The following is a 19,748-nucleotide window of genomic DNA, read 5'->3' as shown; positions in this document are numbered from 1 at the left end:
AACAAGGTATTCCAGGGGCCTTTTGGTTTGTCTAACGCTGATTTTGAATTGTTGATTTCGAACAACTGGATTTTTATAAGCTGAGGCTATTTGGTGTCTGTTTGGCAGCTTTTGGTGTGTGATGTTTGTAATGCCCATAGCTTTCGATGCACATATCTTCTATTTATCTTCTCTACTATTTTTATTGTTCTTAAAAAAGATTCCCATGATGGATCTGTGCAAGCTGTTTAACATTGGGCTGAAGGATTGAAGCCGGAACGTTCTTTCCATTATCTAAAGAAAAATTCATGGGTCATACTCTTAGCTAAAGCATTAGGACCAATCCTAATCGTTCCCAAGCAGTGGAACTCACCCGAATATAAGCCTATGCACCCCATAATACCATATTGATCATAAGAAAGATAAGAATATACTTCATCCGTCCAAGAACATTCTATCTTTTTTTTTATAGCTTTGCTATGCAGCTAAATATATATTATGTCTAGACTCTAGATAGTAGTAAAATTATGTATCTAGAAAAGCTAGAGAGAATAGCATAAAAATTATGTAGCCGAGTCTGCAATAGTCATCGAAGAAATAAGAAAGAGGTTCAGTTTGGATCAAGCAAAGCGAAAGTGTATGTCCCTGTGAGGTTCAGTTGTATATAGGATAGCAATTTAGTAAAGGGAACCGTATTGATTATTGAGGATATGTATATATGAGGCGGACGCGTCGACGACTTAGTGTTGCTCTAATTATGATTATCAAGCAGATGCTAACCGCGTCACAGGCTCTAGGCCAGCTGCTTTTGGCATGGACGAGGCAAAGGGTATCTGATCTGACAGCCAGGCCATGGGCACCTCATGTCCAGGTGCTGCATGACAGCATGAGCGTGATGGAGGCGGGTGCAGGTGCAGCGCGCACACTCCCTGCCCGGAGGTTGCCGGGCAAAGGAAGGCCCCGCGCACGGCGCTCGGCAGATAAAGAAGACGGCGGGCGGCGCAACCGCAGGCGTTCCGAGCTTCCGGCCCGCCGGCGCTGCCGCGACCAGATCTCAGGCCGACGCGTGGGCGCCGGCCGGCGCGGAGGGCGAACCCGCGCGGCGGCGCATGCACCGTTCGGTGCCGTGGCATCTCGGATTTCAAGCCCCAGAATGGCCGCTAGATCCGCGTCTCAGGCTGGGGGCCGTGGACCTCGGCCAGCGCGCGCGCTACCAGATCTCAGCGAGATCCGGAGAAATCCTCTTTCCTTGGCAAGCAAACGCAGCAGAAGTTGTTTATGGTTGGTGCCAGTGGCCAGTGGCCATTTTCTGCGGGGGGGGGGGGGGGGGGGGGTGGGGGTGGAGCTGCTCCCGGCTCCCTCCCCAAAACCACGTGCGAATTCCTTTGGATTTACAATTCTACAGATGCTTAGGGAAGCAAATGCCCTGTCACCATCAGCGGGAGGGGGTTGTTTACTCGCCGTCGACATCGACGTCCAGCTTTGTTCAGCTCGCCCACTTGCGCTTGCATTATTCTGCCCTTCTTCCTTACCGCGGACCCGAGCCGATAAGCTAATATGTTAGCGACGAGATTAGAGTAGAATATGATAGTGGTTTCGATCCAAATGAGATGCTCTGTGCCTCCGTCCTCGTCACCATGTCCCCAACCTCTTGGCCGCATCTCAGGTTCCCTGCTCGGCACCATGCGGCTGTCAGTTCAGGCTGTCGAGAGGTCAAGGTCAAGCCGCGAACGCAGGATCGACGGTCGCAAGCGCATATATGGGTCGATGGGCATGGCAATAATGCGTACAATGCCGCAGTGAAATTGGTTACAATAGCTCGATATTCACCGTGTGACGAATCGCCAAAGATTCGCTCACACGAGGTATTTTCTTTTATATCTCATCTCCATCAGAGACACATGATTCTTGCTATCCCATATTATCACTGTTCCACTTCACCGAAAATAGTTCCCCAACTTAGTAGGATTGCAACTATTCTTATATATTATGGTTGTGTCGGACTTAGCCATTATGAATCAAAACAGTAGCTTAGAGGCATAAAAATGGAGTTTTACATGCCAATCAACTTATTTGATGGTTAATTTATACGAAATTAATATGCAAATAAGAGGTCACAACTGATAGCTGACATGTTGTTCCAGGGTAAAAGCTTGTTGAGAAATTAATTTTCTTCATTTTTCCACAGCTCCAAAATGAATCGACACATCCAAAAGAAAGTAACAATTTGCTTGTGGGCGTCGAAGGAAATCGATCGCATTTGTTCTAGATAACTACGACGGAGTGGTTGCTTGCTACATCTTACTGGATTTTCTTTTTAAGCGACCGGCGTCTGAGCATATTTTTCATTTTTTTTAAAAAAGAATTACAACGACACAATGCGCACCTCTATCTTAGCTGGGAAAGGATGCCTTTGACTCTTATAAGCAAATTGCTTCACAATGTGCGCCTCTATCTTCACTCAATTATGCAATTTGTTTTTCCCTCCTTAGTAGTGCAGTGTGCAATCATCTCTGCCACTCCCCTGCATGCCTCACTTCTTACCGTTATACAAATCTGAGCACCCGCGAGGAACTTGATAATTTGATTTTTCGAGTTCATGATTGGTGGTGGTGCCTTTTAAACTTGCAATGTTCAATTTGGTGGTGAAACCTTTCCCTGGAGATCTTCTTGAGGAATCACGCGTTCGCCGCGAAGCCCGCAACCGCACGGGCGGCCACGGCCCTAGCCGCCGGGTTGCTTCCTCCGCCAAACCCCGGCGGCCCTGCGCGCCCGATCGACTACCCTGCACCAACGGCCGAGCCCCGACAGGCCGCCGACCGGCACCGCGTCGCCGGAAACCCGTTTGACGCTTTCCCGTCAACAACGAATTGATCGAAGTGCCCATTCCGCAGATGGCCGGGCGTGCCCCTCTCGATCGGCCTCCGGCTCCGGATCGCGGTACCGGCACGATAGTCCAGCCCAGTTAAAGATCAGATTTGTTGTCACGGTTGTTCGTTTCCGTCAAGTTGATTATTGAATCTGTTGCCAACTGGTAGGAGGCAAGAAGCGAGGCACCTCTGGTTCGATGGATCTGGCTCTCTCTCTCTCTCTCTCTCTCTCTCTCTGGGCGCCCAGAATTGAGCTGCACCATGGAAAAGATGAAGGTATGTATGACGCCTACCTCACTGACCACTTCACTGCAGAACTTCGCCATTCAGATTCAGGCATGCAGAATGCACAGGCACAAACTTGCCCATTCCTAACTCATAAAACAATACATTAGACGAAAAATAAAACAACCTGGACACAGAGACAAACTGCTTTTTTCCCCAGAAAAAAGAAGAAAGGCCCATTCATCGGGATTCATGATACAATACAATGCATCTAGTCTGAAAAAACCTGTCGTCAGAAGTGAGCTCATCCGCAGTGAGCTGGACAGCTGAGAGGCTCACTGATCTCTAAAAATCTGCTGCTGCCCCAGGGATAAAAATACTAGCTCAAGTAGTAGTGAACAGCACACTGGGTCGTCAGACAATGTATGCATTCATGCGCGCGCATGATCGAAGCCGTCCAGATCAGATCACAGCATTATATTTTCGGCAAATCTCCTCTGGTTGTGAAAATAGCACCGAAACGTGGGACTGGCTCGGGATTGGTAGCCTCCACTGTCCTGGTTAACAAAGCCTCCAGTATTGTAATCCCACTTGGAGATACATCTAATCGGCTGGCACCCACTGTTCTTGCACTGTCCTTTCCTGCAATTTGCTTATAAAAGTAGTTTTTTTTTTCAAAAGCAGCAATTTGACTGTAAATAAACATGCAGGCATCGATCACTCCTACGTAGGAGGGACTCGTCCTCATCAGGGGAGGGCAAAGATATCTAGCTGCGTATGGCAATCATAGTACTAGAGAAATAATCCCTCGGAAAAAGAAACATGAGCAGCAGCCAATCAAACGAAATTTGAACATATTATTACAGATCAAGTGCAATTAAACATCTGTATCCTTAGCCCCATACTGTCCAAAATCTCAAAAGAAAATGAGGATTCCCACCTCGACGCCCCATATAATAGGCACATGATTATTGGGTTGCAGCTAGATTCAACGGCTCGAATCAAATATCTGTAAATACTAAACTTATCTAAAGACCCCGCAACCTTCTTGACTTGGAACGAAATGGAACCATAAAGTATGGGCCGCGTTTGTACTGCGCCGAGTAGTCTAGCTCAAAATTTAAGCACCCCCGGTCTGGTGACCATGAAAGCGACATAGGTGCCTGCCAAGCTCCTCCTCCGTTTCCCACACACCTGCCGCCCAAGCCCAAAGAACATTACAGCAGTTGAGCGCAGCAGCCAGGCAGCTAGCCAAGAAGAAGGAGGAGGATGACATCTCCGCCCATGAAGACGGAGCAGTCCTTTGAGTTCGGGGAGCTCAGCGCTCAAGATGCTATGGGATCCGCCTCGGAGTCGTCTTACAGCCCTCCCGGAGCTGTCTTTGGGGTCTCACCGCCGGAATCCTCGCCGCGCGGCCGGAATAATAGAAGGTATGTGCATAGACCAATGAACTGATTGGCACTCTATCTTCTCAGCTCTAAATTTTATATAATAAGCATAGTGCTTATATCTAGCTCTCTCTGTGTATTGTCATGATTGTTGCCGGCCTCCTTGCTTGATTCCAATCGTTCTCCTTTGTTTCTCAACTTTTTGAGGGCCTTTTGTAGCTGTTGCTCACAGATCTTGAACGTGCCTGCTGGTTGGTTTTATTAGTTCTGTGTCTTGCACTGTTCTATCTTCTTCATGTTCGTGTCTGCGACTGAATATCTGCCAGAATGCGTGTGTACAGGGCTAGAGTTATTATTTCTGCCTCCGGCCTCCTTGTTTGTGCCTTATATGTAGACAGGATTTCAGAAAGGAAACAGTAACATACTTGGCCGATAGTTGATTGTAGTAGGTTAATTCTGGCTTGAGTACAGACGTTGGAGGACATCATACTATGTTTGCAACTTGGACTTAATAGTTTACTGCTAAAAACAGTACAATTGAGTGATGATGGTCAATTAAATGAATAATGCATATGAAACCCCAACAGGTTTTCTTCTTTATTTCTTTCATTCATCCTTCTGCCGTGCCAGACTACTGGCTCTAGCTAGTTACGTTCCATTCCTGAGTGGAGTTATATTTCATGGACTGGGAAAAGGAGCTGATATGCATGATATATATTTGCTCAAAGCAAGTAAGTTTGGGGATTCCGGGCTACACTCAAAATACAACAGAATTTTCATAGCTTGGAGCCTTGGAATCATCGTATAATCCTTTTCTGGGAATTCTTCATATTTCCCTTAGAAGAAGCACATTCTCCATTACTCAGCAAACAAGGCCATTTATAGTGAGACTTGGAACCGAAAGCAACTTTTTCTCGTAACTTTCCCACAGTGGAGGGCTCCTTTGCTCAAGAGCCCTAGATTACCACTAGTACTTCTTAACTTTATCTGCTTCTGCACATTTTCAACATGCTTATATTAAAAAGGACTGCGCGCACATAGTGACCCCTCTCTATGATATCTTTCATCACTATCCCTGGACCTTTTTTTTCCCCCTTTGAACAGAAGTCCAGGACTGAATTAATATTTTATGACTCAAGCAAGTGTTAGTTTCCCTACCAAATGTGAAATAAGATGAAACCTCAAACACATACATGCATGGTTCCGGGTCCATGCACCCTAAGGCTTTCTGACATGCAAAGTTTTCATTGGCATTGTACTACCTACTGTATACGTAGTAGTAGAGAACATATTGATGTAATGACAGGTAATAAAAAATATTTAGGTAATAAATTGTACGATTATATATATATATAGAGACTGCCGTGGAGAAAGATCATGACAGTATGTGCTTGAATCTGCATACTAATTAAGTTCCCTACATATCTTCATGCATGCCGCCATGGGTCCAACTATCCAAGGATGAAGGATAATAGAACTAAAGCGATATTAACTTCTCTCTTAATTACAGTCCTTGAAAGGTATTAGAACACCATTGACGTTTTGGAGATCTGTGATTAATTCTACTTTTCTATACCCATGCACATGGGATAATCAAAACAAAAGTCTAAGATATTATATTAGTTAAGGCACCATTACATTCTGCTTCTAAGATTTTAATTTGTTTGTTTGGAAAAATTCAAAAAAAAGGCACACACTATATGTTGCTTAGAGTTTAAGATTCAATTTTGTTGCCAAATGCACCTTTGTAGGTGCTTAACCAACTCATTCCATTCATTAATTTGGAGCCAATAATGTAGTCATTATCAATGTTAGATACTTGTAGCAGTATAATTTTGGAACTTGGGATTTAAAAAATGCTGATAAAAGTTTAAATGTTGTAGCACCAAAATATGCTATTTGAAATTTTTTTCACTGCTACATGATGAATAAGATACTAATCCAAGCATAAGATTGTTTCAACTCGTTTGGCCTTGCATTGTGTGGCTCTACATAAGTGAAAATGGTCAGAACCGGTTAAACATGTGCGTGTTGAGGTGGTTTAGGTGTGGGCACTTGTAATAACACGGTTTATGGGGGATCCTCAAACTCCATATGACATATGTGATATTTTCTTCATTTTCTTTAAAAATGAAAACAAGATATAATCCTAAACATTGCAACAGCCCATAGGCATTGCTATGTTGTATATGTATGGCCCCATCTAAACAGAACCTTTTTTTTTGCCTTTTTAGTGTTGTATATGCCTATATCTCCATTTTTATATTCTTATTCATGTTTTTTTTGTGAGTGTATTCTTTTTCATGTTCTTAAAACTCATCTAAGACTATGGAACCTATACGTTTTTTTCCTACTTGTCCAGCTTTACTATATACTGTTGGAATATTGTTGCAGGAGAGATAGACCTTCATGGGTTAAACTTACGTACACACCTTATTTTGATGGTCACTTGTGGCGCAAATATGGCCAAAAGAAAATCAAGGACGCTGAGTACCCTAGGTACGTAAAATTTACTTCTCAAGTGTGTTGATACTTGGTATGCGCAATTTGAGGCCCAAGGTTTTGGGTTATTATACTTGTTCATAAAAAAAGTTACAGGTATTCTTATATCCATATCTTGTATGTGAAAATTAGGCACGAGGGACTGATCCTTGTCACCCACAGGGGCAGAGTTAGGAAGTTCAATGCCCAATTCGTATTTGATGATGAAGTGATCAAATTTCCATTGGTTACTGTTCTTACTAGCTAGTTCTAGGTTTAGTTTTTTGCCAATATGTTTCAATTTTTGGCTTAATCTCATTTATAAGTATTAAAACATGTGCTTAAGCTAGTCAAGTCTATATAACTTCAAACGTGGCTAGTCTAGAATATTTAGATTAATGAAACAAATGAAATATACAGGGATTAAGGGCCAAACACTATATGGCCTGGACCTTGGAGGGTGTGTAAGAATTTTCTCTAACTCGGATTATATTTTTACCATAGTAGTTGTCCGCCAAAAATTGCAAGCAATCGAGTACTTCCCTCAGTGCTTAATAATAAATATCATATGCACGCTATCAAACTTGAAATCCTTTGGACAATAATGTACATGAAAGTATTGAGATTTATTACATTTTTCATATAAAGTAATGAGTTAATGACTACTCTCTCCATTTTTTTTCTTTTCAAGGCGTATTTCGTTTCTGTCAAAGCTAGCTTTGACCAAGAGTTACTTTATCAATATTTCATTTATGTGATACGAAAATATATAAGGTGTGCTCGTGCATGCAGGCTATACTTTCGTTTCTGTCAAATATTTCAACAGTGAAATGTGTGCTCATGCAGGCTATACTTCAGATGTTCTTACCGTGGAGACAGGCAATGCATGGCGTCTAAGCTGCTGCAACAGAAGAACGGCGATGACCCGCCACTGTACGAGGTGACCTACACGTACGAGCACACCTGCGGCGCGCCGCCCATCCCGTCCCCGGATATCGTGGCGGAGCCGCCGGCGGCCTCAACGGAAGGGCTGGTGCTCAGGTTCGATTCCCCCGGCGGCCACGGCGGCGACGCGCAGATGATGCAGCAGCAGGGGCAGTACCAGCAGTCTTCTTCCCGGAGTCCGTTCATGATGCTGAGCTTTGGTTCGAGCTGCCAGGCGCACGATCAGCAGCCTGCCTTCCATTCTGACCTGGAGCCCGGATTGTCGTCGTCGCTTCCCAACGAGGGGCTGCAGGCGCCGCCGCCGGCCAACGGCGACGGCGACATGTTCCCGACATGGGACTCCTTCACGTATGATTTCGACAGCCATGTGCACTTCGGCGATCACTCGCGTTTACCTTATAACAGTAACTACGGTTGTGATGATTTCTGATCAAAGGTGTAAAGCATTGCGAGCCACACGACTCCTGTTCTAAGTGGCATCCTTTTGATTAATTAATCTTTATATATATATATATATATATATATATATATATATATATATATATATATATATATATATCCGAAAGTATAACTGTGGGAGAGACTGATCTCGATGTCTACATGCTTACGCACGTATAGGAATTTAAACATTTTCTGTCCTAATTGAAGCGGTTAATTATGCCTAATAATCCACCTTTATCCAAAAAAGGTCCTTTCAGCTGAAGGTGCAGTTCACCGAGCATCATCTGTCTGTATCATCTTATTTCTGAAAACTTGTATATTACTTATGTAGTCTGGTTCTAGATCCAACTGCTGGTGCTAGCTGTAGAAGAAGGTGCTCCCGAGCCCAACTGGCACTAGCTTGCTGCGGTCCTGAATAGACGCAACGCAAGAGACCGTCTCAAATCAATCTAAAACGGGGTTGGGCTGGTTGGTAGAGCGTCAGCTCAATGTTAGGTCGTGTTAGTCGCCGGCCTTTCTTGTTGACCATCCGGCGATAGAACTCCCAATCCTAACCAGTGTAACCCTGATTGGTGAATCCTGAGAGCCACAGATAGATTCACGCTGTTTCTCCCGCGACCTCGCCGCTGCTTCAAGGTCAGAAGAGAAAACGCAGTTCAATTCAAGCGCTGAGATCACTCTCCTAGACTGTCAGGCTCAGCAAGTTGGTAGTAACTGGTAGAAACATTCAGCTGAGCATATGGATTTGACCTGCACCTTGCACGCACAGTGTTACAGCGGGATCAAAAGCTAGCTCATACGCGGTGCGGTCGGTCGCGCGCGTTGACCCTGCGCCATGTGTTGCATGACATGCCGCGGGCTCTTGATTGCTACAGATCGAGGGCATGATGGTTATCCATAGGGCCGGCGTCCCTGTCCGACGTCTCTTGTGGGACTGAACTTGGAAATTCGTTGCGATGGGAGTTTGAAACGGCAGCTCCGGGCCTCGTACTATATTGTCAGTTTGCAGCAGCCTAAAGTGTGGGCACGGTAGATGCTTCTGCTTCTACTTATTTATCATAGTACCACCAGCTGTCAAGTCAGGCTCAGGGTTGACCAGCAGAAGCAGGGACTGAAATTTCTGCTGCATGTACCATGACAGGACACGGAGCAGTCAACCTATCTACATAATCTGACGATGGATCCGTCGGTCAGAAGACCAGGATCGAATAAGAAACCCCCCGCTGACATTAGTGATCAACTTAGATTAATGAGAAAGAGTTCGAGCTAGTCAATCACGCTCAAACGTGAGCAATCTCTGAACAAATGTTGGCAAGCTAGGTTGATTGGAGTCAGCGGTCTAGTCTGCATAAATACTCGCCTCACCAAGAGTCCAAGACCCAAAGGTAGCGGCCACAGAAACCCCTCGACCGTACCCGGCTGCTTCAGTCATCACCTGAGAATCGAAGATGGCATTTGATCCAGACTCCAAGCTGTCCGACTTGCTCGCCGGCGGCTACCATCTCAACACCCGGCTCCAAGCATTGCTCATCAGCCGTCCCTTGGATCGCCGCGGCCAGGAGGAGGCCATGGCGTTCAGCCAAGAGCTGTCGCGAGTGTTCATGGCATCCATGTCCATGCTGAACAGTAACGCAGTGGCGCCGGAGGTGAGGACGGGCAATAGCTCCGGCGTCAGCACTCCGGCGAAGGATAAGCGCGCCAGGTACATACTGACAACTGAAGGCGTTCCATCTTGATATGTACCCTGCTCAACTCTGTCTCTGTGCCTCCAACTTTGTTCAGCTTTTTTTTCAGTGACAACTTTGTTTACTTGGTTGTCTCGAAAATATAACTAATCACCATGTTGTTTCTAGGAGTGATAATGAAGTGGTTACTCCCTCCAAGAAGAGCAGGGAAGAGGGGCTTACTAGGAAGGAGCTTACACCCTCGCCACACAAGGATGGTTACCAGTGGCGAAAATATGGCCAAAAGAAAATTCAGAACTACAATTTCTCGAGGTGAAGTCCTATACTCTCTCCAATTCAAATTATCCTATACTCTCTCCAATTCAAATTATCTACTGTTTAAAAATCCCCACGGATCAAAATTATTAAATATTGATCATCAATATATAAAAAACACATGGATTGATAACATAATATAGGTTTATTAGATTTATATAAAAAGGTATTTTCGCAATACTAATCACATCTATTTGAAATATCATGCTTTTTATACAAGTTAAAGTGTCACCTGCAAACCATTTTTATATCCTAAATTTCATATGTTTTAATTAAATTCCACGACTTCATCGAATAAAAAATGATAGGAGTCTAGTGGAATTGATTATTTTTAACAAAATATTAGATAGGTCGTCATCTAAAAAGGAGGGCTCGATCCAAGGTCTATGAACTTTAATACTAGGTCTGGATTATGACCACCTAGAATAATCAGGAAATACTAGTTTTGCTAATGAACAACACTTTTTTAATCCGAAAAGGGAATTTCATAAGAATTCTGTTGGAATTATAATGCAAATCCTGCACAGAGAAGCCTGCTGGAAGTCCTAGGAATTCGCGCGCCATCAACAGATCAAGCTACTACGCTTGATCCTCCATTTCACAGTAATTACCCACTTAACCACGCGACTAAGTCAGTCCCGTGCCGTCATGCGCTCCTCTGGAGCACATGAGATGCACGCTTGCATCCGACGACTTGACCTGCCTCGTCAACATGGTCAAGGCTAACCCGCACCCTCCGATCCGCCCAGGCGCAGAATAGAATAGCATGGTCCCTTGTCCTTATTCGGAAACAATTAATATGGCGTGGGGCCCGCGCCCTCACGAACTGCTAGCCAATATTCCTAACCTGGGCCCACCCACCCCTGCAGGTACTACTTCAAGTGCAACCGCCACCGGCGCTGCGAAGCGAAGAAGAAGGTGCAGCAGCAGGACGGCGGCCAGGGCCGGCTGCCTCCCATGTTCGAGGTCACCTACGTGAACGAGCACACCTGCCACGAGCTACGTGCCAGCGACGACGCTGCTGCTAGGATGGTGTCGCCCTGGACCACGAGCCGGCACCACGCCCTCGCCGGAGTCGTGGACACCGCGAGAGGAGGCGACGGCGGCGGCCTGTTCGATCTGCTCCCCCACATCATCGGCGGCGGCTGCGCCGAAGAGAACGAGGCCATGGTCTCGTGCCTCGCGGCCGTCGTCAGCGGATCCGTGCCGTCGCCGCCGCCGCCGTCGGGGTGGCCGCCTGCACCCGAAGTGAGCGCGAGCGATCCTGGCGCGTCGTTCGTGCCCCCGGCCGCGTCCGGACGCTCGGCGAGCGTGGCGGACGACGGCGCGATGATGATGATGGTGGTCGACGACAGGGGCTTTTCGTGGGATCCCTGGTGGTCGTTCTGCCCCCTCGAGGAAGCCGCCGGGCATCAGCTGGTGACGAACCGGAACCAGCACCACGGCCCCATGCACATGGACGATGCCGGCGGGCTCGCGGACGCAGTGTGGCCGGAGCACACGTGCGGTGCGTGGCGTCGAGCTTGACGCTCTCGCTGCGCGCCCACATTAAGCCGGGCCTTCGGGGACTTCCATGTTTCGCAAGGCAGGTCGTCGCATGGAAGCTGCTTCGTGCAGGGCCAAATGGATCAATGATAGTGACAGTGATCTCCGACCAACCGGCCGGCATTTTGCGAGCTGCCAAAAGTTGCTAGGCCAGATCGAGCCGGCCGGCCCTGCAGACAAGTAAAGAGTCTGTCAGTGTAGCTAGCGCGTGGAGTGCGCGTGAGTGCTGTAGAGAGTACTGTTGAGTGTTGACTAGTGTCGGGTCACTTGTGGAGCAGCAGTTATGAAGTCGCGAGTCATGACCACCATGCGTGGCGGATCCTATATAATTAAGCAGTAGCGGTCACAACGAGGGATGTAGAAACAGTGCTACAGTAGCAGCAGCCTCGCCAGGGAACAAATTGTAGAAACAGTAGTAATATTGCATTATATTTTGCCGTCAGTATTCAGTCACTACTTACTAATTAATCACATCTCGGCGCATCGTCCCTGAATAGTGGCTGGGCCGAAACAGAATTACTATGGGCTTCCCCGAGTAACACGCTGTAGCCCAGCCTCAGGCTCTAGTTGTCTCGGCCCGCCCGCGCTTCCCCGATCGAGATTAACCAGCCCAACAACAAACTGACTTCCTCTCCCAAAAAGGAAAAAAACAATCACAATCACAACCACAGCAACAACAGACCGACTTGAGGTTGACCAGGACCGGCCGTAACCCCGGCCGCCGCCGCCGCCGCCAGCTCTCTCTCGTTTGGCGCCGCACGTGTGGGTAGCCAAACAAGGCAAAACCGCACAAGGAAGCGAGAGACAGGAGCCGAGTTGCCGAGGGGAGCGACTGACCGGCCGGCACGGTGATGACGTGCAAGCACTACTCATGCTCTGCCGTGGCGTTCGGTGTCGGAGTGCGAGTGCCACGCGGCACGAGCCACCTAGCCATCCAGCTCGCACATGTTGAAAATGGGACGGTGATGATGGTACTGCGTGCATGCACTTACCGTCAGAACCGACCGGTGTTTCTGCCACTGTGGAATAGTCGGCCTGTTCTGTCTCTTTCTCCCAGGGTGTGACGCAAGCAGCTGGGTACTCATGCATGCTGCTGCTACACGTTTGTAGTTTTAGGTTCCAAAATTAGGCCGCCTATTCCAGCCAGTTCGGGTCAGACCGAAGCTTCTCATTCCGACGAGATGGTAGATGATTGGACAATGATGCATGGTCTAACGCGTCCTGCAGTTGTCGTGTACGTACGCACGCACGCATGGAAAGGAATCCTGTGCGTACGTGCGTCGGAACCCAGCGTGTAGTGCCAGCCGGCAGCAGCTACGACGTACGACGGATCGCGAAATAAAGGCAGCCAGGGGGGGCTGTACGTGTGAGTGACAGCGAGTGGGCACACGAGGTTACGGCATTGGCTGTAGCGCGGCACAATGTTTTGCACGGGCGCAAAAACCCGAAAAGGCCAGGCGACGCCATCCACAGACTTCGCCATCCGGCGGCGAGTGGGGGATCTCGAGCGCGGACCCCGCCACGCGGGGCACTGGACGAACGCGAACGCGCGTGACGTCGACGCAGCAGCGCAGCGTGACGCCCGCGTCCGTGATGTCACCGTCAGGCCGCTGCCCGCGCGCGTCATCCGCCTGCTCGTCCCCGGCCGGCTGCTGATGAGATGTTCAGATCGGTGTCAGCGGAAAGCAAGCAAGCGCGCCGCAGGGGGATCTCGATCGAGTCAGTGCGTGCACGCATGATGTGCGTGTGGTGGATGGCGCTGTGGCGCACGGGCTCCAGTGCTGCCCGCCACCGCGTGCGTTCGCACCCGGGCGACGCGCACCAGATTGTCCATGTCGCTGATGCCCTGCTTTTTACTCCTGTCTTGGCCCGCACGTTCAGACTTCAGCTGGCTGAACGCACTGCCACGCCCGGCAATAGCAAAGCTTATTCCTTTCCAATCTGCTCGGTCGTCGGACCGAAAAGTTGCCTGCAGCAACGGTCGCAATCATTGGCGGCGAATGCCAGTCTTGTCTTCATGTTGCAGTACTAGTAGTAGCCTTTATCTTTGGCTTTTGTCATGTTGAATTCCAGCATCTCGATCGGCTTTCTATTTTTTTCCCCGTGCTTTTGATTTCGTGGCCTACTATGATAGTGGTATAGGTATGAGTAGCCAGAGGCCGAAAGGGGACATGAGCCATGACCTTCCTTTCCCCACTTGTTCCTTAATCCTTCTTCTTTTTTTTGGAAAAGATGATCCTTAGTCCTTATGCTAACACTTGTGTGATCCGTTGGTCATCTTTTTATGAAGCAATGCAATAATCTAGGTCACATGAAGGACCCGATGAATAACGATCGTAGTTCCAACCCCTACGTTGAGTACAAGGAAGAAAGGTGATGCCACCAACATGGCAAGAACTACACATGGGCATCACGCTGCTAGTGTGGTAAGATGTGGAGGTAAAAGTCAAGCAAGTGGCAATGCTAGTAGGGGGCTCAACCTCAAGGTGTGAGAGTGTTGGCTTGGGTGAGGTAAGAGAGACATGTGGGTGTGCTTTGATTGTTCACTTGATTAGTTGCTTTATTAATTATTATATCAGGTGCGGGAATAATCAAAGCTGTTCCATTCTCATCAGATAAATGGTCAAGAATCCAAAGGAGAATCGCAACAAAATTGACAAGGTTTAAGAACATGTGCTGGTATGCCTTTTCTTTTGCCCACAGCGGTACATGTAAAACATCGCAAAAGTTTAATAGCCAAACGATAAGGAACTACATGACATCAATTGGGTATTACTAGCTACGTGCTGGTTGAGACACAAAAGCACGTGCGAAATTAATCACGCCAGCCTGACCAAAACTTAACTGGAGAGACGCAACGCAACCCCCGGCCGTAACCTAGTGCAAGTATACTTGTTACCACTTAACTCTTGCACTAATTACAGTATTTTTCTACGACACGGTAGTACGTACGTAGTCGTATTCGTATGCCCTACGTGTATCTGTAGCGGTAGTCATTGTAGATCACTGTACACCAAAGATTCAGTGATCCGTCGCCGCTGGTCTGAAGCTCTCGAGTCGTTGCGCGAGAATAGTTGGTGGCGCCTGCCGCCTGCGCCCTCAAAACGGCAAGCCGCCGCCGCCGCCAGGTAGGCCGTAGGAATCGCCGAAGCACAGCTCGCCCGGCACGTCGTCGTAGTCCATGACATCCAGCCCCACCACGTCCACGTCAAGCCGCGGCATCCCCGCAGCCGCGTCAACGATCGGCGCCGGCCCCGCTGCCTGCGCCACGTTGACGGCGGCGGCGGCGGCGCTGCTGCCCGCCGCAGCAGGAGCATCAGGAGGATACTGGTGGTGGAACTGCTGCTGGCCCCCCAGCACGCACGCGAGCGACGAGACGAGCACCTGGCGCTCGTGCTCCTCCTGGACGCCGCGTTCGTCCAGCAGGCCGCCGCGCCGCGGCGCCACCAGGGCGGCCCCGGGCAGGTCCAGCCGCATCGCCGCCGATGCCCCCGCCGCCGCCTCGGGCTCCCATGCCGCCGTGTCGCAGGTGTGGTCGTTGAAGTACATGACGAGGTACTGGGGCGGGTCGCCGCCGCCGCACTGCTGCACCTGCTTGGTGGCCCGGCAGCCTCGCTCCCGGTGGAAGCTGCACCTGTAGTAGCACCTGCGCCACGCACGTAGACACAAACAAACCGCGCAGGTGAGACAACACACGCTTGCTTGTTGGAACCAGAGCCTATCCATCTCACTATCTCAGCACATCACATGCGCGGCCAGCCACGCCCGACGTCGCGAGTCGTGACGCAAGCGAGATGCCTAAAGGAAAATACTGGTACACGTCACTGACCCCCAAGCTCAACTACAATACCATTCCAATCCTAGGTCAAAATTCCGAAAAAAAAACATCACAGGGATATAGTAGCACGCGCTCGCACGAGAATTACGCCACGAGAGGTAACTTTGAGGGGACAAAAGGCCGGTCAAGAAAGCAAGCGTAGAGGAGCATAGTTTACTCGGAAGATAATAAACATGCGTCGGCATCAGAATGATCTCTAGCTTTCATTTCAACTGTGTGTGTTGTGTGCGGGTGGGGGGTGGCGATCCGGCCGTCCTGGCGTGGCTGCGCGACGCGAGAATCTTTTTTGGTTAAAGGGCGGACACGGGGCGGGGCCTTTTGCGCTGCTCGCTGCCGCTCTTGCGCCCCGGCCCCACGCATCGCTATCCGCAACCGCGCACACCCGATCCCGCCCACCCAGCCGGAGGTTCGGAACGGAACACCGTTGCTAGCACGACGCTTCCAGACGCGTCGCGCTCACAGCGCTTGCACTTGCGGCAACATGGCAGGATGCTCCTTTTCTGTTACAGCGGCCGTGCGGAATTATTGGAGGGGAGCAGGGGGTTTGTTTAAGGCCAGTTGCAGGTTACTACTACTGCACTGGCTAGTTTGATTTGGTAGGCACTCTATGAGTAGAGATGTAACGGTCAGTATATATGGTCAAGTTAATTTCTATGCTAAGCTAGTACTAGTACTACTATAACAGTAAAATACAGATACAGATGGTAATAATAGAGAGATTATCGACCTTGGGTAGTGTGTCTTGGTGATCCTCTTCTGGCCGTACTTCCGCCACTGGTACCCGTCGTAGTACGGCGAGGTTGTCACCGTCTGCCTGTTTTTGGATAGCAACGCGCCGGAAAAATTAGATCGTCGGCGTGCAATGATTTGTTAGTGAGAGCAAATCAAGCTAGCTTCCAGCCCGATCCTTTGCCAGATGCGCAGGGAGGCAGGCAACTCACTCTCTGGGGATGCTGTCCTCCCGGTTCCGGCGCGGCGGGGCCAGGGAAAAAGGCACGGCCGCGGCGGCGTCCACGCCGGGCATTTCCGGCGGGGGCGGGGCGCTGGCGGGCGAGCCCATGATGTTGAGGCAGACGGTGAAGGCGCGGGACACCTCCTGCAGGATTAATGCGGCGGTGGCCTCGGCCTGGCCCTGCCCGCGCAGCGCGCGGAGGGCCTCCGCCCGCAGCCGCGCCGTCAGCTGCCGCCCGCGCGTCAGCTCGCGGATCACCGCCTCGTGCTCGTCCTCCGACGCCGACATGCCGCCGCCGCCGCTCACGCCGAGGCGGGACTGCGCCTGCATGGTGGCTGCCGAGCTGAGCTAGCGAGCAGCACCGTTCGCCGTCGTCGTGCGTGTCGCTGAGATCAAGTCCGAGTTAGTTTTGTTTGTTGGTACGGATCGATCGGATGAGCAGAAGAAGTACGGGAAGCAAGCTCGGCAGCTTCGGCAGTGGGGTTGGGCGGAACTAGAGGAGGCGTCGTCCTCGCCGCTTTTATATAGCCGGCCGGGAGGGCGGGGGATGGGATGGGCGGGAAGAAGTCTCGTGGCAGCTGCACAGCTCAGGGCGAGCTGGATGGAGGGGGTGGACCGGTGGTTTGGTGGCGGTAACAGGGGGCGTTCCACGGCTCACGCGGAGTTGTGGACTCGGCAGGACCGTACTACAGCAAGTCGTTTCTTTTAGCACAACTGGGGTGCCCGCCCTATATCTTGTGCATATCTGTCGAAATTGACAAACTTCGAGAGGAGGTAATTTTTGAATGGTTGCCAATATCGACAGATTCAACGGAATTTATTTGATTTGCCTGAACATGTATCAAATCGACTATACAGGCTGAATATGGTTTACAGGTGATCGAACTTGTGTCACTATATCCTCATCTCGAAGTCATCGGACCTAGCTCGAGCCCAACCCAAAATATTTATTTTATTTATTATCTAAAAATGTTCATATCAAGGTTAGGTATTTATTAGGTTTTCCCATATAGTTTGGAGCTTGCCAACCACCTATCATCAATCCTTGAGACAGAGCCTCTCACAAAGCCGGCCTCACACACGTCTCTTGCCCCCGCGTCACCCTCCCTAGCGGCTCGGGGCCGATTCTGCGCCGCCACCCGTCCCCCGCCCTAGACCGCCTCCTGTGGCTGCCGCCGCTGCCGGCGACCGGCGGGGCGGTGGCGATGGCCGGCGGCTGAGCCAAAGCCGGCTCAGTTTGCCTCCTCCCTCCCCTCTCCCTGTTTCCCCAGCCTCAAAAATCATGATCGTGGATGCTGCTCCGCCGGGGGCTGGATCTGGCATCCCCTTCGCCGGATCCGAGCTCCCCCAGGCCGGATCTGGTCGTGTCCCCCTTCCTCGGCGGGAGTCGCGGGGGGCCGGCCCTCCCTCGCTGGGGTTCGCGGCCACCGGCCGTTGGTCCGGTGCGTCGCCTCCCAGTTGTGATGACAGTGGTGGGGGCATCCCTGCCGGTGGGGGTCGATGATGACGTCGTGCGGTTGCGCGTCGCTCGCCGCTTGGCGCCCCGTCTCCGCCCACTCCGGTGGCCGCCAGTGGCGGCGGCCAGCCAGTCGGTGTTCCCCCGCGCTAACCCCCCGCTATTTCCCGCGCGTCTCTCTCCTAGTGATGGGTTGGCTTCGCCATCGGCTGCCAGCCAACCCACTGCCGGCCGTGGCCGCGGTCGCTGGTTGCCGGATCCGCCCCATGGCGGCTCTATGCCCGGGGGCTGGTCGATGGTGTGTGTGGTGGTGGCGGGCAGCTTCTCCTCCGGGACGATGCTTCTCGCTGCATTTGCTTATATCGTCGCTTTCATCGCCATGGAAGTTTAGGTCATCTTCAGGTCACCTTGGTCGTTCATTTTGATCTCCAGCGGTCGACTTGTTGATTCAAATTTGACGGATGCTTTGCCGCGGTTGTTTGTCTGTATTGACGGATGCTTTGCCAACCTCTTGCTATTTGGGCGGATGCTTTGCCGCTGTTGATTGCGTTGTCTGGTGGATGCTTTGCCACTACTGTCATGGTGAAGATTATCTTTAGCAGGTCCAGTTGTTTAGCGTTGTCTTAGTGGTTCCGTGAGGCTGAGCGTGTTCTTTCTCCGTTTTCTTGCTTGATTGTTTTTGCTAGATCGCGTGCCACTGGCTCAGTGGTGCTGTATAACTCGGCACTACGAGGGTTCTCTCGTAGTTGCGTCGCTGTAATTCTCTTTCTCTTAATAAAAAAATACGGTCGTGAAAAAAAAGCAAGCTTGAGACAGGGCACCGCAGCCCTCCAATAAACAAACATAAACGGAATTAAGCCAATCTTTTTTGTCATAGAGATTGAAGCAACTGTGGGCTCATCATAATTAATTATGTAATATACATTTTTTCTTACAATTTTATAGATATTGGTCGTTAAAACTTCACCTTGTAGACTATGTCAATGTCCTAAACTGCAAAGCCCTTAAAACAACTAACGGAATTAAGGGCACATCCTTGCTTAGTGCGTGGTATACTCCAAAGCACGATAAGTGAAAAGCTCCCAAAAGACATCCTTTTGAGACTAAAAAACCAAAAAAAAATGCTGCGTTTTTACGTTGGTGCAGCCAAATTATGATGATGTAGATATGTATCAGATAAATTTCTTTGGTTGCCTACTTTGTGTTGACAAATGAGCTATATTTTCAACTTGAAGCATATACTGCATTTATTTGTCTGCGTATTTGTTTTAAAAAAATCTAGCCACACAACTTGTTTGACTAAATTTGCTATTAGTCGCCAGAACGCATGCAGTATACTCATGCAAAACAGAAATAGCACAACAATCGGAGATTTGCTACCTATATAGTCTGTCTCTGATCTAAAAACAAACGAGTTTCCTTAGGTCTCAAGCCAGCACCCTACCTAATAAGTTGTCCCTATATATTTGCCCTTTTTAGAAGACGGTCGAACTTGGGGTCAACGTACCAGCACGTACGCAGCTCGCGCACGACGACTCGATCCGTTTTCCACCGAGGAATTAACGTTGACAACTTCTCCAAGCACTGCTACGAGATAGATGGTCGCATCCGCATCTGCACAGTGCAGA

General features: G+C 49.7%; 2 protein-coding genes across 2 annotated transcripts; one reads left to right on the top strand and one right to left on the bottom strand.

Moving 5' to 3' along the window:
- Positions 1 to 4,233: 4,233 nt before the first annotated feature.
- Positions 4,234 to 8,384, top strand: LOC112895264 (probable WRKY transcription factor 48). Its single transcript, XM_025963209.1, has 3 exons — positions 4,234 to 4,504; positions 6,857 to 6,961; positions 7,790 to 8,384. Exons 1-3 carry the CDS (start codon positions 4,344 to 4,346, stop codon positions 8,316 to 8,318), a joined length of 795 nt encoding a protein of 264 aa, XP_025818994.1. The 5' UTR covers positions 4,234 to 4,343; the 3' UTR covers positions 8,319 to 8,384.
- Positions 8,385 to 14,580: 6,196 nt separating this feature from the next.
- LOC112894586 (probable WRKY transcription factor 64) lies at positions 14,581 to 17,255 on the bottom strand. The gene is made up of 3 exons (XM_025962344.1): positions 16,654 to 17,255; positions 16,440 to 16,526; positions 14,581 to 15,520 (listed from the first exon to the last, which is right to left on the bottom strand). The coding sequence occupies exons 1-3, from the start codon at positions 16,992 to 16,994 to the stop codon at positions 14,974 to 14,976; spliced, it is 975 nt and encodes a 324-aa protein (XP_025818129.1). The 5' UTR covers positions 16,995 to 17,255; the 3' UTR covers positions 14,581 to 14,973.
- Positions 17,256 to 19,748: the final 2,493 nt, after the last annotated feature.

This window comes from Panicum hallii, chromosome 5 (assembly GCF_002211085.1).
Source record: "Panicum hallii strain FIL2 chromosome 5, PHallii_v3.1, whole genome shotgun sequence".
In the NCBI taxonomy this organism is placed as follows: Eukaryota; Viridiplantae; Streptophyta; class Magnoliopsida; order Poales; family Poaceae; genus Panicum; species Panicum hallii.
This window is presented reverse-complemented; position numbering and strand designations above follow the sequence as displayed.

Excerpts from the sequence above, each read along its gene's own strand:
- LOC112895264 (XM_025963209.1), top strand. The coding sequence starts at position 4,344 with ATGACATCTCCGCCCATGAAGACGGAGCAGTCCTTTGAGTTCGGGGAG. Across the intron at positions 4,505-6,856 it reads CGCGGCCGGAATAATAGAAG|GAGAGATAGACCTTCATGGG; the intron begins GTATGTGCATAG and ends ATATTGTTGCAG. Across the intron at positions 6,962-7,789 it reads AAGGACGCTGAGTACCCTAG|GCTATACTTCAGATGTTCTT; the intron begins GTACGTAAAATT and ends GTGCTCATGCAG.
- LOC112894586 (XM_025962344.1), bottom strand. The coding sequence starts at position 16,994 with ATGCAGGCGCAGTCCCGCCTCGGCGTGAGCGGCGGCGGCGGCATGTCG. Across the intron at positions 16,527-16,653 it reads GAGGACAGCATCCCCAGAGA|GCAGACGGTGACAACCTCGC; the intron begins GTGAGTTGCCTG and ends ATCCAAAAACAG. Across the intron at positions 15,521-16,439 it reads ACCAAGACACACTACCCAAG|GTGCTACTACAGGTGCAGCT; the intron begins GTCGATAATCTC and ends TGCGTGGCGCAG.